At 39.3% G+C, this 26,821-nt stretch overlaps 2 protein-coding genes, 2 long non-coding RNA genes and 1 other non-coding gene across 6 annotated transcripts; 2 read left to right on the top strand and 3 right to left on the bottom strand.

Moving 5' to 3' along the window:
- Positions 1 to 1,325: 1,325 nt before the first annotated feature.
- On the bottom strand, positions 1,326 to 6,537 carry pdap1a (pdgfa associated protein 1a). Its single transcript, XM_086140648.1, has 6 exons — positions 6,336 to 6,537; positions 5,099 to 5,181; positions 4,840 to 4,914; positions 4,033 to 4,157; positions 3,504 to 3,655; positions 1,326 to 2,723 (listed from the first exon to the last, which is right to left on the bottom strand). The coding sequence occupies exons 1-6, from the start codon at positions 6,346 to 6,348 to the stop codon at positions 2,689 to 2,691; spliced, it is 483 nt and encodes a 160-aa protein (XP_085996774.1). The 5' UTR covers positions 6,349 to 6,537; the 3' UTR covers positions 1,326 to 2,688.
- Positions 6,538 to 7,082: 545 nt separating this feature from the next.
- LOC147214790 (uncharacterized) lies at positions 7,083 to 8,982 on the bottom strand. Of its 2 annotated transcripts, none has more exons than XR_015104317.1 (4): positions 8,652 to 8,982; positions 8,460 to 8,554; positions 8,163 to 8,266; positions 7,083 to 7,839 (listed from the first exon to the last, which is right to left on the bottom strand). It is a non-coding gene; the product is annotated as an uncharacterized LOC147214790 (long non-coding RNA). The 2 variants fall into 2 exon arrangements; XR_015104316.1 differs by having other exon boundaries at positions 8,460 to 8,543; positions 8,652 to 8,977.
- A 307-nt stretch (positions 8,983 to 9,289) lies between these two features.
- On the top strand, positions 9,290 to 9,362 carry trnar-ccu (transfer RNA arginine (anticodon CCU)). The gene has a single exon. It is a non-coding gene; the product is annotated as a tRNA-Arg (tRNA).
- A 162-nt stretch (positions 9,363 to 9,524) lies between these two features.
- On the top strand, positions 9,525 to 19,381 carry plbd1b (phospholipase B domain containing 1b). Its single transcript, XM_086140703.1, has 11 exons — positions 9,525 to 9,599; positions 10,106 to 10,328; positions 11,051 to 11,134; positions 11,514 to 11,655; positions 11,744 to 11,890; positions 13,382 to 13,526; positions 14,990 to 15,190; positions 16,366 to 16,506; positions 16,611 to 16,796; positions 17,000 to 17,106; positions 18,252 to 19,381. The coding sequence occupies exons 1-11, from the start codon at positions 9,539 to 9,541 to the stop codon at positions 18,426 to 18,428; spliced, it is 1,614 nt and encodes a 537-aa protein (XP_085996829.1). The 5' UTR covers positions 9,525 to 9,538; the 3' UTR covers positions 18,429 to 19,381.
- On the bottom strand, positions 10,183 to 19,764 carry LOC147214787 (uncharacterized). The gene is made up of 3 exons (XR_015104305.1): positions 19,729 to 19,764; positions 17,234 to 17,382; positions 10,183 to 10,249 (listed from the first exon to the last, which is right to left on the bottom strand). It is a non-coding gene; the product is annotated as an uncharacterized LOC147214787 (long non-coding RNA).
- Positions 19,765 to 26,821: the final 7,057 nt, after the last annotated feature.

Below are 26,821 nucleotides of genomic sequence, written 5' to 3'. Positions count from 1 at the left end.
GATTTCAAAACACTGGAGACCTATTAAAAATAAAAAAAGAATCAATGAATAACAAAATATACATATATTTCTAACCCGGAAAACAGAGAATTGACCCCCCAGCTTAAACTTAGATGTTTAATTTAAATTTGAAGAATGAGGTTCACCGATAATCTCACGTTAAACAACATCACGTCTACCTCAGAGCCACTCACTCTGCCGGTTACGACTCCCCTCTCTCACAAAATTAAGCCAAATGTTAACAGTATTGTGGTCAATAGCCCTCTGGAGAGCGGTAAGGACACAATTTAAACTTCAGTCTGAATATTTATGGCACAAAATAATCATGCTGTGTGTACATGTCAATGAATATGACCACATATAAAATAATGCTAGCAAACAGTAGCTTAGCTACGCAATTGAATGGTAACTTAAGCTAACCGTAGCATCGACACTGATTTATTCATGTTGCTCAGTGCTAATGGCGTATCCTTGGCTCGGTGAAAACAGCGCACAAAGTCATAACCTGTAATTCTTGCCGCTGTTTACGAAAATTTAATTCATCATTACCTTGTAGAGACCTATCCAAGGCCATAAAATTCTTCCAATCCCACTGAAAACGACGGCCGACCGCACATTTAGCTTTCCCGCCGAAAGCGGTACCCCCGGAAGGCGGATTTTTCAGACCATATATAATAATTTCCTTCATTTTTAACATGACTGAGACTTGTTAACTTGACATCCACCACTCAACATGAATGACGTGTTTGGAGGAAAGATATAGATAAATTGTGTTGTATATGCGGACAACATATTTGAAAGTTGAACAACCCTCCATTTCCGTTTTTTTTCAGTGTGTCACAGGAGAAAGCAATTGCCATTAATATCAGGACATCAGTTGCATCAACCTCATTCAAAAATTTAACATTTGGAAATTGGACAAAATCTCAAGAAAACAAGTGAATCAAAAACACAGGGCATCAAATGTGACTTTTACACTATGGTTTATGTTAAAAATACATTTTACTCCTCACATTTTTCAACTATTTGTAATCCCAGTGTGTTTGTGAGCTGAGAAACTTGTCTGTGTGACAAAATATCCTACTGCCAAAAAAGAAAACACACTCGGCTGCAAGAAGAAATAAAAATTTTGGATCAAGACACGTGGGGAACTACATACCTGTAACTGCAGCCAGGGCTTGACTTTCTCGGGGGAAAACCACACCCGTCCATGGTCAAGATGGTGAATCCTGGATTCCAGCTGTTCAGGTTGGGTGGATGGGGTTAAAAAAAGAAAATAAAATGAAAAAAAGTAAAAATTAAAAATGTGAAAAAGAACCCACACATTTACCTTTGAATGACTTTATTTTTAAAAATGACTTTCAAAACATGATGTGAATTTTAAGATTTTGTTTTTGCACCGGCTGACTTTCACATGCTTCGTGGTCTCAAAGTTGAATTCCATGTAGTGGGGAATGCAGTTCTCCTCGGGTTGTGGGGTTTGTCAAAATCCAGGTACACAAGTGCAGAAAAACAAATAATCTGCCTCCATTAAAAAAAAAAAAAACCTCACCCTTGACATAATCGTGTACAGTGGGATTCATGATTTCAACTGCAGTTAATTAACCGACTCAGACAGGAGTTTTGATGATGGATCTAATTTTTGTAATGGATTAACACAAGGATGCAAAACAGTTGACCCCTCAAAGCCTAATTACAACATTACCAGCTGAACATGAGCAAATAATGTGTGAAATAATGTTTTTCGCAGGTAACAGCGGACTTGAAAAGGCAACAAAAAGACATGAGCTGCCCTTTAGAACAGCGGTGGAACCACCAGAAGAGGGACCAGGCTGTTTAAGAAAAGGCCTTCCAGATATGATACCCATACAAATTATTTAAAAGAAATTAAAAAAAGCTTGTTCTAGGCAATCTTGCAAAATGATCATAAAACATATTTAAAATACATTTGAGTTGCCAAAAAAAAAAAAAAAAAGGAAGGGGCGGGGGCAAGAGTTTCTATCCTGAGGATCAAAAGGAATCAATGACATTTGGGGGTAAATAACTTACATTTTTGACACTCTGGGAGGATTTCAAACATACCAATTTTATGCAACATATCTCCAGAACTACATAAATGAAGTGTTAAATGGGGGCAAAATGATATTTTCTATCCAGAACAAAATTCTCAACTTGGTACACTTTGTATAGTTTATTCTTTCAAGTGTTTTCTCTGATTTTTATTCCATGGCTTTCCCACAAAAAAGGGTAGATGGAAGGGAAAGTGAAGAACTCCTCATGCATGAATACCAGTCCAGTCAGTATGTAAACTATTTCTGAATGTATGAATCGAAAGGAATGAAATGACTTCAGCAGCTTTAGGTTTAAAACCCTGGTGGATTGGGTTAGAGTAAAGAGTCTGGAGCACTTGGAAAACCTGCGATTGTCTCATGTTTCCAAATCAGAGGCATCCCAAATGTTGCATTTCTCTTCATCTCACTTTGCGTCACCCGTTTTTTCCCCATCCGGACCACACCATCATGAAAGACCCACACCCCTCTGGTTGAAAATGAGGGACAAGAGCACAGGACCACCCCTGATCTGATGCCACTTATACTGGTTCCCTCCCCGTTCTCCTCCACATAGCCTTTCTTGTCTCTCTCCATCCCTCTGAGACTGAAGTGCATGTTGAGACTGTCAGATGAAGGTCTAGCGCTTCGCTTTGGCCTCTTCAGCTTCTTTTTCTGGTAGAAAATTAAACAGAGTAATTCACAGAGGGTTTTTTAAATTTATAGCAAATCGAGAAACAATCTCAAAATAGTGGTTAAAAAAAAAAAAATGAATAAGTCAATGACTGACTGGTGAGTTTTTTTTTTCTTTTCTCTTTTACAGTGCAACAGTTTCAGTCTACAGCTTGATTTGGATAACTGTCAACCAGAACTGTTTCTTTTAAATTTTAGCTGTTTAAAAGAAAATAAAAATTCAATTTTTTTATCTTTTTTTTTTTTATTCTCACCAATAAATTTGTTTCTTAACCATTGGAAAAAGACACGGCTGGGAAAAAAAGGTTATAATCGAGGAGCCAAATACAAATAAAGAAATGATTGAAACCTTTTTTCAGAAATACTTAGTATTAACAAAAATCACTTCATCATAACTATAACGTGACTGATTTTGAAACCTGCCAGAAGAATTAAAATTAATTATTACAGTACTCGTTATAATGCTGGAGACACTGTTAACTTGTGCATAATGAAACGAAAGGGCTTTTCAATCTCACAGGGACAGAAAAACATGCCAACAGCACACTGAGATATAGGATTCAAACAAAGAGATTCTCCAGGGGACTTGCATGTGACTTTTTCACTTAACATACACTTAAGTCAATAACAGAAAGTCGAGGGAAGCATAAGGTTATATTCTGGATTCTAAATCATGAATCTCAGCTGTCAGCAGCAGACTCCTCTGTCTCCGGGTAAACCAACTTGATGCCCGACCGAATTTTTCTGGGGCCATTTATTCACCTTTCCTGAGTTCTTCTCTCTTCTTTGCAGCATCCTCCCTCTGTTTCTTGATGATGGCAAGTCTGGCCAGATCGGCTCTGGCCTGCTCAGTTTTCCCCTCGAGGTGGAGCTTCATGTAGCGCTCCTTTGCTTTCTGCTTCTCAATCTCCTCCCTGACAGAAAGGAGCACAGTACTACCATTTAGTATGAAAAGCCAAATCTATAGATCTAGAATTTGATTTAACTTTAACCCTCAACATCCTGACCTGCTTTGCAACATTGTAAGTACATTACTGACTTATCATTGAGTCTTGAATAAAAATAAAAAGAACATTAGTTCTAGAATAACAAATTAGACCCCCCCACCACCACCACCATATGTGGAGAACATTACATATTGATAATAACAGAGTTATGCAATATATTCCATATCAATGGATGAAATCACAGGAGAAAAAAACATTTTCTCTTTTCTTGGAGGGTTGAATGTGTTACATTAATTTAAAGGCCAGACAAGAAAACAAAACAGCAGCACTCACGAAACACCCACCTCTCTCTGCGAGACAGCTCTCTGGGAGCGTTGACATCTATGTCAGTCACTTTTTTGGCCTTCTGAGAAATACGATTGGGATTCTCGATTTCTATAAGACCTTCCACTCCACTCCTTTTCCTGGACTGTGTACACAAATAGAATATATTTGAACATTAGTGACACACAATGATGGTTCTAGCAACCAGTTACAATAACAGCAGGTCTTTTCAGATATTCTGACCTATCATATTCAGAATAGTACAGATATTACTGATAAAATGCTATTCATTTCACAAGACTCCTTTGTTACTGAGGGAGACTGCATTTATGAGGACTGTTATATAACCAGTAATAATCATTAAAGGTTTTAATTTCTTAAAGAGTGATATATTCACCTGACTATCAGTTTGCCCTCAAAACTTTCCCTTGAAGATGGGTTTCTGCTTTGTAAACACAATTTACAATTTCCCTGCAGTGGGATTAATAAGAAATGTATCTCTACTAGCTATCGGCACGAGCACTCATTCATGACAGCCAAAACCTTTGATAAGATTACACTATGACAGACCCAAATTAGTAAAGAAGAGGTGCAGAAATGTATCCGTAACCTTTTTAGATATCGGTCACCAAAATCCTATAGAAACCAAACGGTTGGGACACAGCACCGTTTCCATGATCTCTTGGTATGGGGAAAAAGAGCCCATAGAGGGACCAAAATAAAATAAAAGAAGAAAAAAAAATTCAAATAATTTTGCAGGCAAGCAATCCGCAAATGGTAGGAGTATCATTGTTTTCAAGAGAGGAAAAAAAGAAACATAAACTCACATCATTGTCATCATCACTGCTGCCACCCTCATCAGAATCTGAAGAGCTGCCTTTCTCTGCGCCAGCGTTTGCCTCCTGTGTGAATGAAAAGATTGTCAGCAAGAAGAACTAGTGCCAATAACAACTGATACCTAACTGTATGATATAATCGTAAACGCATGAATATATAAAAAATCAAGTGCAAGAATCTGATCCATTGCATTATTTCCTAGGCCTTTGGAATTTTGATCTATAAAGGTTACAATGGCGTTCTACTCACCATCTCTCTCTGCGCTTTCATCTGTCTGTCTATCTCCTCTGGGTTGCTGAATTGCTTTCCTCGGCCCTTGTGGCCCTTTTTCCCTGTAACAAAAATATGTTAATAGGAAATCACAAATGCCAAGATAAAAAAAAAAAGGTCATTTATATGACTATCATATCATGGAAATGTATTATAGTATGATGGAGTTCAGAATTTAGATAGTGAGGAGGATTTTGCTACAAAATCTGTCCCATATCTTCAGTGAGTCTTCCCAGCATCATCCAATGTACACATACACATATTGCATTTTTCTTTAGTGACAATATTCATGTTTTTTTTTTTCAAATATGATTTTGAATAACAGACTACTTTTCCCCTGTGAAATTAAACCTGTTGAAAGCACAATGGCTTTGTAGCTTTTCCTATCTCAGAACATTAATAGGATTTACTACTGAAACAAATCATCACATGAAATCCTGCAGGTTACCAATCAAATCCAATTTAAAAATGAATTTCTGTATATCTAGCTTCACCCCTCATACTGGACTTTCCAATTACCTAATTGGTGAAGGGACTCAACAATAAGATACAAACATATAGTGGTTGTAATTCAGTCTATTCAGTCTCACATCAATTAAATACCAGAACCTTCACATTTTTGGTCACAGTGCTTGTATAAAGTTTGACCAACTTTTCTCTTAAAGACCTGGATTGACATGGCATTGATTTCTGAGGTCAGCATAAATTTTAAGGACTGTCTGACTCGTTTTCCCCTTCCTTTGTCGGGGTATTTTTGTCACTTTGGGTCATAGCATTACGTTGAAATCATAGAAACTGGAGTTCTTGATGTGACTGTGATTCCACTTCAACTCTTATCAGCGACGAACGAAAAAACGTGAGTTGATTTTTTTTAAACTTCGTGTTTAGCACATGCTGTTCACTCAGAGCAAGACCCCTATACCTGGTGTAACGGCAGGTGACACATACGAAGCAAAACCCACGGGCTGGAACCACTCAATTATACAACAAAAAATTACAAGGACCATTTGTGAAAGGCAACACAAAACTGCCAACTGCCTAAAATGAGATACACTTAATACTGACGCTGCTAAAGTGAGCCGGTGCCCACCGGTTAGCATGCTAAAAGCTAAACATGTGAAAGTTCAACAGTATCATGAGCCCGCAGCTAACATTAGCTTGCTAAGATTAGCTTGGCAAACTAAGATTTGTGATCATTTTTAAGAGCGAAACTTACCGCCTCGGGGCATTTTCGGATGTTAGGTGTATACCACTAATTTCCACAAATACGTCGCAGAAGTATTATATAGCTGTACACTCGGCAGTTAAAAGTACTGGGAAAAAAGGCTACATAAAAAGCCGTTCCTAGCGGCCGGTCTCCCGCTGTCGACACTGCAGCACGAACATCACATGCGTCATTCACACGTCAATCTGCGACTGCGCAGTCAAAAGAAAGAGTTAACCAATCACTGTAGAGATTGTTTGACTGACGTCGACACTCACAAATTGTGTACAGATCCCAGATCTCAAAAGGCGGTATATCTCATGGCCAGAAACGCTCAATTAAGGATGGCATTCTCAAATTCCAAAACGTCATAACATTACTCAGTGTTTGGAATACCGCTCACTTTACGGGAAATATTCATTACAAATGACCATGTAGCTGATCTGCCACAAATGTCGTGAGCCTCACACCCCAGATATTCAGTTTGAAAGAGACAAGCCTCAATTTTGTGTCTATTCCAAAGGGTTGATCTGTATGCATGAATTTATTGTGTATCCCAGTGTAAGGCCTTTTATAACTGTGTTCCTTCAGATGGTATACAAATATAGTCTTCTTATTCCAGTCCTAAACTCATACTTTGTTTCAGCAAGTTTTATTTGTGTTTATGCTTTCCCTTCTGTTGTAACACTCAAATAAATCTTCCTTCTGATAGAAGTGACAATCTAAAATGTATGAACTGGAAAAAATCACGACAAAACCCAAAAACACTTCACCTTTAATCTCAGTAATTAGGAAACAATATTTACACAAAGAACTTGAAAATAAGATCTAAACCACTGCTTCCAAAGCTAAGGTTGGAGATGCGGAAAAATATGCTCATTTTCATTTGTTTCACTAATAATTATTTCAAAGAAGCACCTATGAAACCAATAAAAGCTAAATATTGCAGAATGGCGTCTACAAGCATCATATACCTATATTTAAATTTTGTAGGTCTTTTCAAGGTCATTTAACCAAATCTCAAATTGATATTAACAGAAATTATCTTTTTTTTTTATTTTTTTTTTTTAATTCCACCATTTCAGTCAAGTTTGAAGTAGCATATAAACTGTCCCATGCAGAGGTAGGCTTTATGGTGGAACATAGTTATTGTACTTCAGTATATTAGTGTACTTTAGTACGTTAGTGTGTGTTTTGACAATTGATATCATAAACACAAATTTACATGTTTCAAGATTTATAAAATGGTAGAATATGCACTACATTAGAGAAAGAGGTATTGAGAGATGGAAAAATTGAATTAGGTTAAATGTTTGTGATCAGAAAGACTTCACAAAGTCAAATCTTAGTACTTGTAGACACCCAGTAAGAATAGAATTCCCACAACAAAACAGTTATAATCTTTGAGAACAATTCATACAAGACAGTGGTCAGTGTTACATTATGCATGTCAAGGTTGAGTCTTTATCTCATCTAATTCCGTCTCCATCAGGTGATACTATAGTTTTTCTTTCAACTAGAAGAGAAAAAAGAACAGCTTTGTTAGTAAACTGAATGAGACGACAAAAATAATTTGTGATTATTTGTAGAAGTATAATGCAATTCTATAATCAGACAACATGTTCACCATGTCAGAGAAAAGTTCATTTTTCAGTTTTAGCAACTAGTTCTCTAGTTTTTACTTTCTTTTTTAAGTCTCCACATTTCTCCCTTGGACACAATCCAATCAGATTCTAGGTAATGATACCACAAAACACAAGATCAGGAAAACAGTTCAGTTGTCATCACTTGTCTGCATTCAGCCATGGTAGCAGCAATGTGGAATCATGTTTTTTTAACCTGATGTTCAGTCCATCTTCAAATTTCCAGGTCTGCCCTCCAGTGTTGATTACTGGAGTCCCCTACTCGATGCCAAACTCAATTTCCCTCATTTAACGGTCCAGCTGGAGGAGATGAGAAGGAAAAAGTGACGTCATCCCAGTGTTTATGTTTGCAGAATAAAACCAGAATTAAACCTTGTGATGTGACGGCATACTCTCTTATAAATAAGCCCCCGTTCAGAGGCATCAAAACATGATTCCTCAGTCTTTAGTGGCATTTGATAGATTTAGGTGGTGGGTAACAGCAATAACTCACCTAAGGTTGAACATTTGGAGGAGGGGTCTTCTTTGGACTGAATGCGTTTCCAAGCAAGGGCATATTTAATTGCCTTCTCAGATCCTAAACAAAAACTTATATAGTTGTAGTAACAAGAGATAGAAAACGTAATCACAGTAACTTCAGTGTTTATCGTTAATATTACAGTCAAGCTAATGCTAGGTAGCTTACCCACAGCCGTTGCGGGTAGCAGTCACGCCTGACATGTCATTCAAGCTGTTCGTTGTTTCGTGGGTTGGTAGTTGTTATATCAGTGAAAAAAAAAGTAAAAAAACATTTAACTCCACGCAGACTATTAGTTTTAAGGCCTTAAAAGTGAAATGAAGATCTCTTTCAGTAAAGCGACGCTTTTCACGTCGCCAGTGAGAAAGTTCCACCTTTTTTCCTACGTAGGTCACTCTTTCAACATTCCATCGCTACACATCAAATACATCTTGAGAATTTGGAAACTATATCATGATTTACCGGTAAATACTTGAATTGCGTCGAATATCCAATTCACGCACCATCGATGATAGACCAATAATCATGTGATGCATTCAGAGAAAACATGTGTACCCCTGTCAGGGATAATGGAGTCACCCAATATAGCGTCGCCATGGTGACACGCCTCCATTGAACTACCGGCAAGTATTGTATATTTAGCGTGTTTGCGCACTAATAAACGAAGTATGTAATTACAGAAGTTTCCTTATCAACAATAATATTTCGGTAGTGATTGTAGAAGATGTCATTCAATTAGAGAGTCGTAGCAGCGTACGAATTGGTTGCATTAAAATCTTTTTTGTTCGACGTTTAGTCATATACGTGCCCCAGTGGCCTAATGGATAAGGCACTGGCCTCCTAAGCCAGGGATTGTGGGTTCGAGTCCCATCTGGGGTGGTTGTGTTTTTCCGTATTCTTATATCGGACTCTGCTTAAACCATGGTGTTTCTTAAAAACTAGTTTCGCAGTAGAAGCAGCCGGAATTCAGCACTGAATAAGTCGATCGTTCTCTATTATTTCTTTTGTCATTGTTTATTTCGTCATTTTCTCCTATAGGAAGTTATCAGCTGATAATGGAGTTGGTTAAACGGTGCCTGTTACTGAGTATTTGGTCTGCAGAAGTGCATTCTTACCGTGAGTAACGTTGTGAGTTGTCCGAATATTGCAGGTCCTAAAAAGAGCCTGTATGTTCATATGGAAATATGATCTGATTTCATTACCTGTATTTTATCTAGAATTGAACATCTGCTTGGTAATAGAGCATTCAAGTACCGTATGAGTCAACAATACAATTATTATTATTATTGTTATTATTATTAATCTATAAACATTTAATACTCTTGATGTGTCTTAAAATTATTTGTAGGATTATATGAATCATCAATTCTGTTTCTTTATATTACAAAATACTTTCAATATGTATCTCCACTCATTTTATTCTACAGCAGGAAATCACTTTCTGAATGTCAATATTTAATCTAATGAGTGAAATAAGTCAAAGTGAAAGTGAAATAAGAACTGCAAAAAAATGTTTTATAAACTGTTGGTATCACCGTCGTGATTCCTGTATAACATAACTTATATAATGTGTGTTATTCAACCTCGACCCTGTTACCCTGTCCATCCTCTTATAATGGTAGACTTTCAGGAGGCCACTGTGTACTGGGATGCTGCCCAGAAAAGTGTAATCCTGAGGGAAGCAGTGAAGGATACAGAGGGGGGAGCCTATGGATACTTCAATGACACACTTCTCCTCTCCGGATGGGGCATCTTGGAGATCCGTGCTGGTTATGGAGAGATAACGCAAGAAGATGAGATTACCTTCTTCCTGGCTGGCTACCTTGAAGGCTATCTCACTGCTGAGTGAGAAGCTTAAATCATGTTTCAGTGAGGGCTTGTTTATGTAGAAAAGAAGAAATTATGATAGTCAGAGGCTATTCTTTCAATTGGTCTATGCTCCTTTTTATTTTATTTTAATTATAAGGATGAATTCTTGATTTTGAAGTTATTATGTTATTGTTACAGCTTGTAGTTTAGAGTATGATTCATGGAATCAACAACATTTATCATTCAAATGGAACTCAAAATGAAAGTTACTGTTAACTAAAGACAATATTTTGACCAGAATAAAGAAAATTCCTGATAGATTCATACAAACTGGAAATTTTAATGAATAACATTATAACATCAGTTTTGCTTCGAGAAATCATGTGGAATCAAGTCTAAATTATAAATTATTAAAATAAGCTTTATCAAATATAATTATTCAAAACTATTGACCGGTTAAATATGTCTTACCAATTAACGCTCACAAATAGTGATAAACTTCTATTTAGTAAGGAAATCACTCCTTTTTTTGAATGTTGATTTATCTTGCAGTTTGGCTACATTCAATCTTGTTTTTTTCATTCATTCAATTTTTAACAGATAGCCAATAGACAAACATCTGATTAAATCTATCTGCATATATCACACACTATTATATTAATATCTCTTTATGAAGGCCATGCATTTCCTTTTGCCATTTAATAATTGACAGGAACTCTGATATAAGTGACTTAGTTCTGTTGTTGTCTCTCTTGCAGACAGATGTTCAGTCATTACGCCAACATGTACCCACAGCTGATAACGGATGAAAAAGTTGTCAATCCCTTGAAAAGGTTTTTAAGGTGCAGTCTTACTCTGTGCATATGTTTTATGGATTAACATTCAGACAGTAACTGGGACTTTATCTAGATTACTAGAAAAACTGTTGGGGCTGAGGTTGTTTTTTTATCTTTACTATTTTTTTCTTTTTTTATACAAATATATTTGAAAATGTATTCATATTTTAGATTTCTAACATACTGTATTGTCAGCTCCATGAATCTGTTTCATCTCTCACCGATTCCAATGTTAGTCAATAATATAAATTAAAACAATTGATCCTAATTGACAGTTTGCATTGATCCAGTTTGCAGTTAATTGCATTCTATCAACTAGAACAGGAACTGAAAAGCCAACAAACACAATTAATTAATTCCTGACCAAAATAACATCTTTTTACAGTAAGCAGAACCAGTGGGCCAGGGAACAGACCAAACTGAGGAAAAACAGCGACCCCTTGTGGAAACATTTGGGATTGATCCTGGCCCAGCTGGATGGACTCCATGCTGGAGCTGCACAGTGGGCCAAGAGCAAACACAGAGAGGTGTGAAAGTGTGTGTTGCAGAGATGGCGAGAGAGTTGTCACACCATCATTTCATTCACCTCCACCCATAACATTCCTTCCTGTCCAGCCTCTATCAGCGTTCGAGGTCCAGGTTCTGAATGGTGTTGGTGACCTCCTGGACCTTGTCCCGGCTCTGACACCTCGCTCCAACTCCTCCACAGGGAACAGGGCTTCCAGGATGCCAGGAATGGGCCTCTGCACTGCTCTTATAAAGGTTAGAGCGAGCTCATTTGGCTAAGGCTGTGAGTGAGCATCTGGGAAACCTCTTGGAAGGAATAATTGCTCTCATTGTGGATCCTTGTGCTTGGTGTTTCCTGCTGTTGATGTGTAAATGAGTGTGAAAGGCCACAAAGAGGGAGAAGATTTCCCTTTCAGCTTTGCCATTCACTCTACAAAAACAAAGTGCAAATGAAGGCGCCTTGCCTCATTTTATGTTTGTCACATTAACAGAAATGATACCTTGTCTGCTCTTTGATATTCACACGAATGTCTAGCTTTCAGATAGTTAAATTCCAAGATATAAAATAAAAGGCCTTTTTCCGTGTTGATATTGGAGTCAGAGGAAACACCAAGGCAACAGATTGCAGATTGTGTGACATTAATAAGTGCTGATATATGTCACCCAAAAAACAAGAAGTAAGATCAATCTACTGCATGTTGCAGTCATTAATCATCTTAACTACCTGTCCCTCAATTACTGTTCCTACCAAGCTTGGGATTAAAAACCTTTTTTTTAATTCAATGAAAAAAAATTCTGAACAGTGATGGATAGGGAGGGGATTCTCTCAGGCTGGAGAGGCCACACAGCCCCCTGAGGGAATAGGCCAAGTATGAAATCGGTAACATGACAGATGGGTCACAAGCCTGTGAATACAATGCGAGTGGGCACTGGATAGTGAAAGCAACACAACAGCAGAACAGGCCTGTCCTCCATCCACCATACCGGGATAGTCCAATGGCCCAATTAAAGGAAATCGTCAAAAAGGGTCATCTTGCCAATTCCTTGCTGAGCCAATATGAATATAATAACTGTATACTATCAATTCTGTTGCAAAGAGAAATACACTTGGGTATGAACAGCAATGCCTCTTTTTTTTTTTTACACAGTTTCTTACATGTAGAATCCAGGGAACAAGTACCAAATTATTTTTCTCAAAAGCAAAAACTGAAAAGATGCCAAAAGTGTATTCATCCATCCATCCATCCACCTCCGGGGCCCCGCAACTGAAGAGCTTTTTGACTCCTTTAGCAACTTCAGCCCTGGAAATACGTGTGTTCGCTCCAGTCCCCCGGTTCTGCTTCCTCATTGGAAGGTGTTTCAATGAGATTTAAGGAGGTCTCTGAAGCATTCCAGCTCACAGAGGCAAAAGTGTATTAAAGATGGTATTTCCTTATTCCATTTTTGCATCATTACACATCATTGCCTCACAACATGGGGGATGCACAACATACAACTTCTGTTTTATTTGATGACTTTTGATGGAGGCATCCTTCTGATCCCCTCAGCAATCATTCACTGGTAACTCATGATATGGAACTGGGATTTTAACTCCATAATGCTCAATGTTCAAAGCGCTATGTTTTCATATAACTGTAACAATCATGGATCAAGGGCTCATTTCAATAACAGGTCATGTGCCCTTTGTACTGAGAAAAAAAAAAATAAAACCTCTAACCTCAAATCACCCTCTTGTCTGCATCTCAGGTGTTGCCTGGCTTTGAGAACCTGCTGCTGGGCCACTCCAGCTGGTATCATTATGCAGCTACGATGCGCATTTATAAACATTGGGACTTCAGGGTAACTGACAAACACACTGCGACGGGGAAGATGTCATTCAGCAGCTACCCTGGTACACACACACAAACACACCCACATACACACGTACCTGTGCAGTCTTATTAAGAATAACATTTTAGAGTGCTGCACAGAAGAATAACCTAGAATATGCCTGTAAAATACTTGAGAGAATCATAACTTTCTTTTGCCAGAATTATCAACAGTACTAAGTTTCCAAAAAAATGTGAAATCAAGCATAACCTGCTTGGGAAAACCCTGAACTGAGTGGAACTGCCTGTACTTAATCCATTTCATCTTAGACAATCTAAACACTGTCCGCCAGGACTTAACCTAAATCCACAATGAACATTCTCTCTTGAAAGTAATTGGAAGCAGCTCAGGCTATGATAATGAACCGTCCTGCGTGGTGTGTGTATACCCAAACACAAACCCCCCAGTCTGTTACCGTCAAGTCAGAGGTGGATGGGTAATTTTGTCCACAAGGATTTACTGTGACCAAGGTCACAGGAAATCCTCTTACAGGCTGCAATCTAAGTGCAATCAGAACAAAACTGGTTTCAAAGGGCTATTTTATCATGTTGAGAAAAAAAACATCACAATATTAAAATGAGGGGGGAAATATGCCCCTGCCATTGGAGGAGTCAAGTTATCTCTGCAGCATTTCCAGACTGTTTTTTTTCTCTGACTAAAACATTAATCACAGAATGCAGGTCAGCAGAATAACACATCCCCACATAGAGTGTGGACATATTGTTCTACCTTTTTGATTCCGACTGCAACAAGAAACCTCTAATATAACATAACATAACAAAATCCTGGTAAATAGTTATAACACTGCTGTTGGGAGTTAAATTTGAAAGAAATAACAATGGCAGAAGTCTTACTATTTCCAATTCAGGTTGAGGCAGGGTGTCAAATGTATGGCCCATGGGCCAGTACCGGCCCGCCAGGGGGTCAATCCCGGCCCATGAAATAAATCCACAATTTGAAAAAATACATAAAAATCATGACCTACTTTTTAAAATAAAACTGCAGTTCCTATATTATCTGCTAGGACCGCACTGTTATAGTCAGTGTTAGCAACATGGCACAACACTATTTGACTCATAACTTTCAGCAGATGGCAGCAATGCAGCTTCAGGGTCTGTGAATAGCATTTTGTCTTATTGTTAGAAATGTACCTGCTTTTCTGTTGGCCCGACACCCTCACCAGCAAGATGTTGTCAAAAAAGAGAAAAGTGGACATTGAGTGGGCCACTTCTTATTCGTCCATCATGTTTTTTTTAAAGGAACAGTTCATTACATATAAAGGGTGTTTATAAGTTACCTATTCTCCTTTATGCTAAAACAACAGAAAATTTGGACTTAGTGTTACTTCTAGGTAATTACGCTATGATTTTACCGGTCTGGCCCACTTGACATCAAATTAGGCCGTATGTGGCCCCTGGACCAAAATGAGTTCGACACCTCTGGGTTAAGGCGACCACCTATTCCCCCTGTCTCTGCATCCTGCAGGCTTCCTGATGTCTCTGGATGACTTCTACCTACTTGGGAGCCACCTGCTGATGACTCAGACCTCCATCAGTGTCTTCAACACCTCCCTCTTCTCCAACCTGAGCCCTCACAGCCTGCTGGCCTGGCAAAGAGTCCGCCTGGCCAACAATCTGGCACACAATGGCGAGGAGTGGGCACACATCTTCTCCAAATATAACTCAGGTCAGATCCTGTGGAGCTGATTCAGAACGTGCAGGATCGAGAGGGTGTATTTTCTCCTTTCTGATGCCATCAGGTTGGCATCACACCATCTGGGTTTACAACCACTGACTGTAAAAAAAAGGTAGATTTGGAAAAAGGGCGGAGCTTGAAATGAGGAAGAGATGGATTTGTTTAAACTCGGACAGGTTTACTTTGGTCATCACTGTCGTATTAGTCTTGCCGATCTTAAAAACAATTCATGGAAGTGTTTATTAGATAAACAATGGTGTGTTTAAATGTCCCTCCCTCTTCAGAATAAGATTGTCTACAGCTCCTTATATGTGTGCCTGGGAACGACTTACTGCTGCTCATTGGTTTTGGGGAGAAATGTTTTGTCATATCAGATATATATATTACTTTTTACATTAACAATGGTTGTCTAAAAATGTAGCTTTCCCATTTAGCAAAAAAAAAAAAACTCAACAAGACAGAAAGGTAAGCGAAGATGAGAAGACACATTTTTTTATAGAATTGACTAATTTAACATAATCTGGGAATAAAACCCCAGCATGCAAAAATTAATGGACACCATAGAGACTCCTCGACCTTCTTCGTCATGATGAGATGCCTGGGTTTTTTAATTGGCCGGCTGCATTGATCTTTCTTATCCTGCTGCTGTGGGAGGACAGAGTGTTCTCCTGACTGACAGCTTTCAATACCCTGTGGACTCTCCCATCTCACCTTCCCTGTACATGGTTATGTTGAGCTAAAGGCAGTTAATAAGAGCCGCATTTACCTTTTCCACTATTTATTTCCATTCATAGCAAAGAAATGGAAAACTGTATTCTGGAAAACTACATTCTGAACCATCCAAAGGGGTGATATAAATATGAAATTAACCTTTCTGTGAAAACACATGTTTGTTTGGTTTGTACTTACAAGAGTGATTATACGCCAACATTCAATGAATGCCTGTCTGGAAAACCAATCCTTGCAGGTGATGCATGTCAAGCAATGTTGTTCACGATCACACATGTGCAAAAGCAAATCAGAGGCAATACTGAATACTCTTCGTCGTCCAATCACACAATTTTTTTGCCACTCGCTGTTGAACAAGTGGTTGACCTCCAGTAATTATCTGATTGGCTATGTGTTTGTTAGACATTAAACATGACTGTCTCCTGTGTTTATTTCAGGAACATATAACAGCCAGTACATGGTGGTGGACTTGAGCAGAGTTTCTCTGGGGCGCAGCATCAGGAACGGTGCTCTGACCATTGTGGAGCAGATCCCAGGCAAGGTGGTGCACTCTGACCAGACGCAAGCGTTGCGAAGTGGTAAGAAGCGAAAAACTCATATATGTGTGTGTTCTCAAGGCCTTTTCAAAATTAAGCAGGGCAATCATAACCACACATTACCTTTAGATTTGTATGTTTCTTAGGGTATTGGCCGTCTTACAACATACCGTTTCACATGGAAGTCTACAGCTTGAGCGGATATGGAGTGATGTGGCACAGACACGGAGAAGATTTCTCCTACGACCTCTGCCCACGGGCCAAAATCCTCCGCAGGGACCAAGCCAAAGTTTTTGACCTCAGCTCCCTTAAACGTATCATGAGATACAACAGTAGGTGCAACTATGAGTCCTGCATTCTTTTGCACAAAGGATTCTCTTTAAACCAATAACTGCATATTTGTATCCGTGCAGAGCCAGTGATTTTATGTCTTTTCCTCAGAGTAAAGCCAATTGTTTAAGTGATCTGACAGACAAACCAAAGTAGGTGCTTGTCTTGTGCAGGTCAGGCTATGTGAGCTACACGTGTCTTTCAGACTACAAGAGAGATCCATACGCCAAGGGCCATCCATGTAAAACCATCTGCTGTCGTAATGACCTGAGACCAAGGAGACCACGGCCTGGAGGTTGCTACGACACTAAGGTAATAGAAGCATGATTATTATTATTTTTTTTAATCCAGACAGTCATTTTTGGATTTTACTACAAAGTAACCTGGACCTGCAGAAAAGATCACTCGTGAATTATGTAGGTTTAAGTCTTTGACTGACCTTGTCTTGAATGAAATCATGTGGAGAGTTATCTTTGTGTCGACTGGAATATCCATTGCTGAGACATGATCGTAATTTTGTTGCTCTGGGGTTTTCATCAGCGTCTTCTCCAGTAACTCTTGGTTGATAAAGGCGGCTCAGTCCAACTGCTGGGAAACAACCAAGTCGGAACATCTTGAGCTGCATTTTCTTTTCTTTCCAGAAACAGCTAAGGACATAGAATATTCAGGGTTTTAATTCGAGCAAAACAGAAAAGAAAATTGGATACAAACTAAATAGCTAAACAACAGAGAGAGTCTGACAAAGATAGAATAAAAGAGAGAACTCGTGGTGCATTCGTGTGAGGTTTGAAAAACCAGAACATTTTGCTCCTGGTTGTGAAATGTTACAATAACCCCCCTTCAAGTCGGTTCAGTCACTTGGAGTGTTGGTAAAACTATTTTCATTCATAATGTGCAGATATTGCTGATTGATTATTAGTAAAAAAAAAAAATGATTTAATTAATTTTTTGCCCATGATTATCACAGCTTTGACCCATTTGATTTCGGTTTTCAACTTGGTCTTCTCATTAAAACTTTAAAGCACATGAGCATGCCAAATTCAAAGAAATGACTTCCTAACCATAAAAATAGGTCATTGCAGTATAAAGCGAGGACCAGTGAATCATGCAACCAGACAGAAGTGACTAACATGAATGTATCCGGAGAGCTGATTGGCTGAGGAGACTGAGGGAACAGACCAGCGTTGAGAAAAATTCATTGAGTGAAGGATTACATGACAAACAGGGAGAAAAACGTGTCACGCCAGAGTTATCTTTTCAAAATACGTTTCATAGCAATCATCACGCAACACAAGACATTACAGTAGCGAACAGGAGATGCATTATGAAAAAAATCAGGGACAGTACAAGGACCCACATGGCACCACGCAAATGCCCAAAGTGGTTTAGTCATTGTTAATGTCTGTATCATCTCGCTACCTCCTTCCCTCCGTAATCCCCTCTGTTTCATGGCGCAGGTGACAGACTACCACATGGCTCTCCAGCAGGTCACGGAGGCAATAAGCGGCCCCACAACACAGGGAGGGCTACAACCCTTCTCATGGGAATCTTTCAACCTCACGCTTCATCAGGGTCTTCCAGACAAGTACAACTTCACCTTCGTCACCATGCAACCGACTCTGCCGCCACCATGAATGACAAGGAATGTTTAAGTGTAGTTGCTGGTGCGAAAAAAACTTTTCATTGCTTTACCCAGTGGTTTTATAGTGCTACAGATTGCAAATGGGATATATACATAAACATATGCGTGTTTATAGCTTAAGGAAAAACCAAGTGTAAGTAAGCATCCTCCCATATCTGTTTTATATATTGTGTTATTCTGTATTAAAACTGATACATAGAAATGTGAAGAGAACATCTACTGGTTTAACTGTATACAAACTGAATTGTTTACATTTCATCTCATGTTGAGATGGTGGAAATAACTGAAATTATTTAAACTCCATGAATGGCAGAATGCAGATGAGAACATATTAATTAAGTCATCAAAGTACTATATCAACAACAGCAACAAAACAACACAACATTAATATACCTTAAAATTAGTAAAATTAAAGATTAAAAAGTTAAAAAAAAAATTAAAAGAAAAATAAACTGAATTATTTTTATGATCACAACGGCAATGTTTTGTTGATGTTGCCATTAGCCATACTAATAACATGTCAATTTATTTTTTCTTTTTCTGAAAAATTTCTATTCGGCTGGTCATTATTATTTAGATGTAAAATGTTGTATATGGTAAATAATGACCTGTTCATTAATCTGCAAATTTTTTCTAATTAGAAATACACTCTGTACAGTAATACTAACAGCCATAATAAGATTGGCAAGGCTATCTGAACAATTTGAATGAAATTCAACATATCACAGGATTAAAAATATTACTTCCTGTCCTTTCCTATATTGGCAATCACTTGAGTCCCCTGCTTTTTAAGCAGAATTCAACAATGGAAATACAGTATTTCATTTGAAAAGAATACCGTGATGGTTTGTCTACAGCTGTGCCATTCCAAATTTCATAGAACTTACTGGATCTTAGGTTATTTGTGTTCATTTTCAAAAGACTTCCATCCTTATAAATGTGTGATTTTAAAGCATGGAGAAGTAAGTTGTCTTTTTTATTTTTTTTCAAATTTGAACAAGAAAATCAATTTAACTTTGACTCAGACTGGAACATTTATGCCCCCGGATAAACGTAAATGAGGTCATAAAACCCCCTTGCTGCCAGCTTTTCTAAACAAGAACACAATAAACATCTTATAACCACAAGAGACAAGCGATAGTGTGTTCACCATTACTCTTGGTCCATGAATAGAGACATGTTTTTAATTAGATCAAAACCTTTTTACAACGTTCTCACATATCATATAAAAACCCTCAGGAGAATTTCAACTTAACATGCCTTAATAAGAGAGTCGTGACACAGGTCATTACCCAGGAAGGAGCAAATAAATTCGACCTTGGTATTTTATGATCAGCGTCGGTGCATGCCGGCTCTCCCTCCCACCGATGTGGCTTCCTGGAACAATTAAACACAATAAAGGTATTGTGACGGTAACGAATACACTCTCATTAAATGATTCATATGGTTTCATACCGGAAAACATTACGCGCAGTTAGGAGGAAGCTGTATTCCTAAAAATATTTCCATGCAAAGTCTAAATTAAATTGTAGTCACAGCCAGCAGATCAGTAATCAAGAATTTCTCGTCATCTTCCTAATCCTCCTGTATTAGGTTGCTGTTCACAAGAGGATGGCAGTGTTTTGTTATATCTGCTTCCAAGCAGTTGGTTGTTCAACTTCAACAACAAAACAACTTGGTTAAGAACAGGGAAACACAATGATTTGGTCTAAAATTTGGTCAAACACATCTCGTTGGAATATTACATTGTCGGGACCCTGTATTATCTCTTGGTTGTCTCAGGACAGTTATAAGGCTCCATCTACAACAACGACTGCTGCTAATGCTTGTTAGATTCAGCTAAAAACCATTGATGTTCAGGTATGGAGAGCAGCATGCTGATCCACACCAGGCAAGAATAAAATTGTATATATTGTTTTCAAATTCATTCAAAACCATTGTCTTTTAGTGAAACCAGTGTTTCCCTGTAGATACCATAATTTCCAGACTATTGAGCGCACCTGAGTATAAGCCGCACCGGCCAAAAGTTGTCTTCTTCAGTGTCGGCACTGAACGGCCTCAAAATTTTCACTGGTCCAATGTGACGAGGCTAAATGTTCTGGCGGCACGAAATTCATAAATTAGCCGCATTACTGTTTAAACCACAGTGGTCAAAGCGCGTGAAAAAAGTAGCAGCTTATAGTCTGAAAATTACAGTACTTATATAGTTTTTACTGATCCGTCAGGATGATATTCAATTTTGATTTAAAAATGCTGTCTTCTGCATGAAAGCTAATGTTTACGTAAACATTCTAGAGATGACATGTGAACGTTTCTAGGACGTCTCACTGCAGTGATTCATCCACAGGCCTGTCCTCTTGATGCTGCAGAAGTTCTGTGCAAGAAGAGGATTGAGTGCATGACTGCTGAAAATAATCTCTCATTCCCCATATGTTTGTAAATCTTTTCTCATACTATCTTCCCTGATTGTGTCCAAAACATCAAACTTCCTAATTCAACACAGGTCTTTTATGCAGTGTGTATTCTTACCTCATTATCTGCCTTGCTGCCGCCAGGCTAAGACTCGTAACAGCACATGTGAGGCAGAAAACACAGTAAAGGAGAGTTCAGCTGTTTTCTGGGATTACAGCAATTTTTTGTTGGGCAATATCATGTTCAAAAATTCACGGTCAAATTCCATTGATTTTATGGACAAACTTTCATCTGTGACGGACTGGCCAGAAGGATATACGTGTGGGTGGCAATCAAATTTGTCTTGTGTGAGTTTGCTTTCTGTTCTCATTTTGACTGGCTAGCAGCGCCTCCAACGTATGCAGCGCGGCATTTGGTTTGACATAAACCATTCAATCAAGTTGTGTGTCTCACAATAGCGCATAATAAGAGATTTCTGGAAAGAAGCCTAATCACATTGTGACTTTTGAAAAGTCTTACAATCTTACAATGCATGTTTCTCAAATAGCAGTGTTGACAAGCACAACTGAGGTGCCACCCTTTAAGTATGACAGACCACCCTGAAGATTTTAGATTGGTTCTGCTTTTTTTTTTTCTACTCTAATGGTTTTTACCTAATTATAGTAATGAAAGGCTGGGAAGTGTTCTCAGTCTTTAGTTTAGAAATGTTAAAAGCTCTCTAAAATGTCTTAAACCTCAATTTTAATGGGACTTCCATATTTGGAAGTTTCAAGTCCCATGAAATCAAATAAAAAGCTGACTGGTTGTCTTAAATCCTGAGGCATGAATGTGGGGGTAGAACTCTCAAGTTCTATGAGCTTCTTTGGCCAATATTTCAACAGAAGTCTGTTTTTTCCTGTTTGTTTGGTTGTGTTGCTGTCCCCATGGTCACCAAATTGCTGACATTTCACTGACCATAAATCTTGTTCTTTGTTTTGGTGTCCCTGTGTGCAATCTCGGAGCAGTGCATCCTCTTTTTCAGAAAGAAAACCATCTTTCAATGTTGACAAATTACCTCTATTACATTTCTCTTCGTGTCATTTCTCTCTGCATCAGGAATGATGGTCGCGTTGTGGGTTGTCGTCCAGTATCCCTCCCACCTCTGAGTGATGACAAGTCTGGATAAACCATGAAGATACTCGCTTTGGTCGAGGAATTGGGGAGTTTTCCTCAGTTAAGTCAGGATCTCTCCCTCTCTTTTCCAAGATGTTTCAGCTTTGACAGGCAGAGTCCTAAGGCAGGAGTTAACTGGAGCCTCTGGTGCAAACTCAAACTTTTTCAATCTGTTTGTTGGTTGCTGCTGATACGAAGCACACAGTTCTAAAATTGTTGTTTAGAGGAATGATGTTACCTACTGATCTACACTGCGAGGTCATTTTGTGTTTAAAAGGACGTTTCAAAGGACTAAAAATATGAGTCAGTGGTACTGCAAATGAGCAGAAATGTCACATTTTGCTGAAAGTATTGTCCTGAAAATGGCTCCGGTGTTGCAGCTCTCAAATTGCTGTCTCCTCATCTGCAACTAATTCCTACTCTTTGTTTTGATCACCTGCTAAAAAATACTCCCTTGATTTGGAAGCTCACTGTTGTTTCATCCACACCTCAAACTGCCGGGTGGTGTTGCAGCCAGCGATTCATCTCCATCCCTCAGTGTACTAATTTTAGAACACTCCCATCTTTCTAATACTCAGAGCTTCGTCAGTCTTCACGTCAAAGGGACATCGCTCATCTCTAGCCACTTTCTAATGACTTTAGGTGCATGATGATGCATTTGCTCTAATAGCCAGAGTCAGAGAGTGAACACAAATATTACCTGAAAATGAAAAGCGACCAGGAAAACACATCTCCCAACAGGAAATCTCAAACTCTCAAACAGAATTCCTTCTTAAAGCCCATTTCAAGCGTCCTCAAGTTTCTAACACCAAACTGTTTAGACTTTTTTTTCGGTTTCAATGACGTGCATTCACACTGACATTAATGGTTACACACAGACACATCTTCAAAAGTAGTAATATTCATTATAAACAAACACTCCTTCTCTGGAGTATATAGAGTGTGAGAAAACTCAAACATTTTTTTCTCACCACAAGCATCTCACAGAAAGAACCCCTCACTCTGAGTGTAAATATTTTTACAAACGATCTGAACTTTTTCACCCACTGTTCCAACAGATAAGCTTTTGCATAAAAATATATTAAATCATCTTCATGATTCGGCAACTGCATTAACCTCTCAGTTCACATGGTTCTCATATTCAGCTTTACAACATTTTGGGGATGTTTGACAGTTTGATTACCTCCCGACCCTTTAAAATTTAAATAAGACCGCATTTACTGTTGTTTTTTATTGCTCCATCATTCTTCTTCTTCTTCTTTCGGCTTTTCCCGTTAGGGGTCGCCACAGCGAGTCAACTTTCTCCATCTAACCCTATTCTCTGTATCTTCCTCTCTCACACCAGCTACTTTCATATCCTCTCTCACTACGTCCATAAATCTTCTCTTTGGTCTTCCTCGAGACCTCTTGCCTGGCATCTCCAATTCCAGCATCCGTCTACCAATATATTCACTATCTCTTCTCTGTACATGACCGAACCATCTCAGTCTGGCTTCTCTGACCTTCTCCCCAAAACATCGAACATGTGCCGTCCCTCTGATAGATTCATTCCTGATCCTATCCATCCTGGTCACTCCCAAAGAGAACCTCAACATCTTCATCTCTGCAACCTCTAGTTCTGCCTGCTGTCTTTTGGTCATTGTAACAGTTTCTAGTCCATACATCATCGCTGGTCTCACCACTGTCTTGTACACCTTTCCTTTTATTCTGGCCGATAGTCTTCTATCACATAGTACCCCTGACACTTTTCTCCACCCATTCCAACCTGCTTGGACCCGTCTCTTCACCTCTTTTCCGCACTCTCCGTTGCTCTGGACTGTTGACCCTAAGTACCTGAAATCCTCCAGCTTCTTGATCTCCATTCCCTGTAGCCTCACCGCTCCACCCGAGTTCCTCTCATTCACACACATATATTCTGTCTTGCTGCGACTAACTTTCATTCCTCTCCTTTCCAGAGCATACCTCCACCTCTCTAGATTTTCCTCTACCTGTTGTCTGCTCTCACTACAGATCACAATGTCATCCGCAAACATCATGGTCCATGGGGATTCCTGTCTAACCTCATCTGTCAGCCTATCCATCACCATTGCGAACAAGAAGGGGCTCAGTGCTGATCCCTGATGGAGTCCCACCTCCACCTTGAACTTCTCTGTTACCCCTACAGCACACCGTACCAGTGTCTCACAGCTAGCATACATGTCCTGCACCAGTCCAACATACTTCTCTGCCACTCCAGACTTCCTCATACAATACCAGAGCTCCTCTCTTGGCACCCTGTCATATGCTTTTTCTAGGTCTACAAAAACGCAGTGCAACTCCCTCTGGCCTTCTCTGTACTTTTCTATTAGCATTCTCAACGCAAATACTGCATCTGTAGTACTCTTCCTAGGCATGAAGCCATACTGCTGTTCACAAATGCTGACTTCTGCTCTCAGTCTAGTTTCCACTACTCTTTCCCATAACTTCATTGTATGGCTCATCAACTTTATCCCTCTGTAGTTGCCACAATTCTGCACATCCCCTTTATTCTTAAAAATAGGCACCATCACACTTTGTCTCCATTCTTCAGGCATCTTCTCACTCTCTAAGATCCTGTTGAATAATCTAGTCAGAAAATCTACCGCTGCCTCTCCTAGACACTTCCACACCTCCACAGGTATATCATCAGGACCAACTGCTTTTCCACTCTTCATCCTCTTCAATGCCTTCCTCACTTCACTTTTACTAATTTTTGCTACTTTGTGGTCTACAATAGTCACCTCTTCTACCCTTGCCTCTCTTTCATTTTCCACATTCATCAGTTCTTCAAAGTACTCTTTCCATCTTCCCATCACTCTTCTAGCATCTGTCAATACATTTCCCTCTCTGTCCTTTATCACCCGGACCTGTTGTACATCCTTTGCATCTTTATCTCTCTGTTTCGCCAACCTGTATAGATCATTCTCACCCTCCTTACTATCCAACCGAGCATACAAGTCATCATAAGCCCTTTGTTTTGCCTTTGCTACCTCTATCTTTACCTTTCGCCGCACCTCCCTGAACTCCTGTCTGTTCTCTTCAGTCCTCTCAGTATCCCACTTCTTCTTCGCTAACCGCTTTCTCTGTATACACTCCTGCACTTCCTCATTCCACCACCAAGTCTCCTTATCTACTTTCCTTCCAGATGACACACCAAGTACTCTTTTACCTGTCTCCCTGATAACACTAGCTGTAGTTGTCCAATCATCTGGAAGCTCACCCTGACCACCCAGACCCTTTCTCAACTCCTCCCTGAAAACCATGCAACACTCCTCCCTTTTCAGCTTCCACCATTTTGTCCTCTGCTCTGCCTTTGTCCTCTTCATCTTCCTTGTCACCAGAGTCATCCTACAAACCACCATCCTATGCTGTCTGGCTACACTCTCACCTACAACTACTTTGCAGTCACTAATCTCTTTCAGGTTACCTCGTCTATACAAGATGTAGTCTACCTGCGTGCTCCTACCTCCGCTCTTATAAGTTACCCTATGTTCCTGTTTTTTCTGGAAAAAGGTGTTCACTACAGCCATTTCCATCCTTTTTGCAAAATCTACCACCATCTGTCCCTCTGCATTCCTATCCTGGATACCAAATCTGCCCATCACTTCTTCATCCCCTCTATTGCCTTCACCAACATGTCCATTGAAGTCTGCACCAATGACCACTCTCTCATTTCTGGGAATATTCTGCATCACTTCATCTAACTCATTCCAGAACTTCTCCTTCTCTTCAGATTCACATCCCACCTGCGGGGCATAGCCACTAACAACATTGAGCATCACACCTTCGATTTCCAGTTTCAGACTCATAAGTCTATCTGACATTCTTTTCACCTCTAGGACGTTCCTAACAAACTCCTCCTTCAAGATAACTCCTACTCCATTTCTCTTCTTGTCAGTACCATAATAGTACAACTTAAAGCCTGCTCCTAAGCTTCTAGCCTTACTACCTTTCCACCTGGTCTCCTGGACACACAGTATATCCACCTTCCTTCTCTGCATCATGTCGACCAGCTCTCTACCTTTTCCTGTCATAGTCCCAACATTCAAAGTCCCTACTCTCAGTCCCAGACTCTTTCCCTTCCTCCTCTCTCTCTGCTTCCGAACACGCACTCCTCCTCTTCTTCTTGTTCTTGTTCTTCGACCCACAGTAGCCCAATTTCCATTAGTACCCTGTAGGTCATCAGTACCAATGGCGGTCGTTGTTAACCCGGTCCGCGACCGATCCGGTATGGTATAGTTTTGGTTGTCTCGCATATTTGGTTTTGGCAAAAGTTTTACGCCGGATGCCCTTCCTGACGCAACCCTCTGCATTTATCCGGGCTTGGGACCGGCACAGGGAGACACTGCTCCGTGCCCCCCCAAGGCAGGCTTGGAGAGGCACAGGCCAGTGCCGCCCTGAGGCTGCATTTTTATTGCTCCATCATTAAATTCCGTAAATACGATATCGTGTGCCATTTCCATGGAAAGAATTTATGTTTGAATACAATAAATTCAAGGTCTGTAGGCAGCCACTTAGACCTTTTCAGTGCTTCCTATCTTAAAGAAATATCTATGAGACAACGCAGACAAGACCATATCTTCTGGTGTGCTCATATATTTCAAGGTTGTTTACCTTTTGCCACAAGCTCTATTTTTCCCTTTTGGAAAATAGATTATCAAAGGAGTAAATGTTCATCTGCTTGAGTGGAATTTTAATGAAAGAATTACAGTTTTGGTGCTTTGGCCACGGGCATCCATTGGATGGGGGCATTCAATCTGAGAAGGAAATGAGATTGAAATTTTTAATATTTTAAAAACGGCT

This window comes from Fistularia commersonii, chromosome 33 (assembly GCF_037954325.1).
Source record: "Fistularia commersonii isolate RoL2024-O1a breed Wild chromosome 33, RoL_Fcom_v1.0, whole genome shotgun sequence".
NCBI classification, from domain to species: Eukaryota; Metazoa; Chordata; class Actinopteri; order Syngnathiformes; family Fistulariidae; genus Fistularia; species Fistularia commersonii.
This window is presented reverse-complemented; position numbering and strand designations above follow the sequence as displayed.

What these genes read in the sequence shown, in the direction of transcription:
- pdap1a (XM_086140648.1), bottom strand. An exon ending in GCAGTGATGATGACAATGAT is followed by an intron (nt 4,158 to 4,839) that starts GTGAGTTTATGT and finishes TTGTGTACACAG; the next exon opens with TCCAGGAAAAGGAGTGGAGT. An exon ending in GAGAGAAGAACTCAGGAAAG is followed by an intron (nt 2,724 to 3,503) that starts GTGAATAAATGG and finishes ATTTTCTACCAG; the next exon opens with AAAAAGAAGCTGAAGAGGCC.
- plbd1b (XM_086140703.1), top strand. Translation starts at nt 9,539, where the DNA reads ATGGAGTTGGTTAAACGGTGCCTGTTACTGAGTATTTGGTCTGCAGAA. An exon ending in GTCATTCAGCAGCTACCCTG is followed by an intron (nt 13,527 to 14,989) that starts GTACACACACAC and finishes TGCATCCTGCAG; the next exon opens with GCTTCCTGATGTCTCTGGAT. An exon ending in GAGGTTGCTACGACACTAAG is followed by an intron (nt 17,107 to 18,251) that starts GTAATAGAAGCA and finishes TTCATGGCGCAG; the next exon opens with GTGACAGACTACCACATGGC.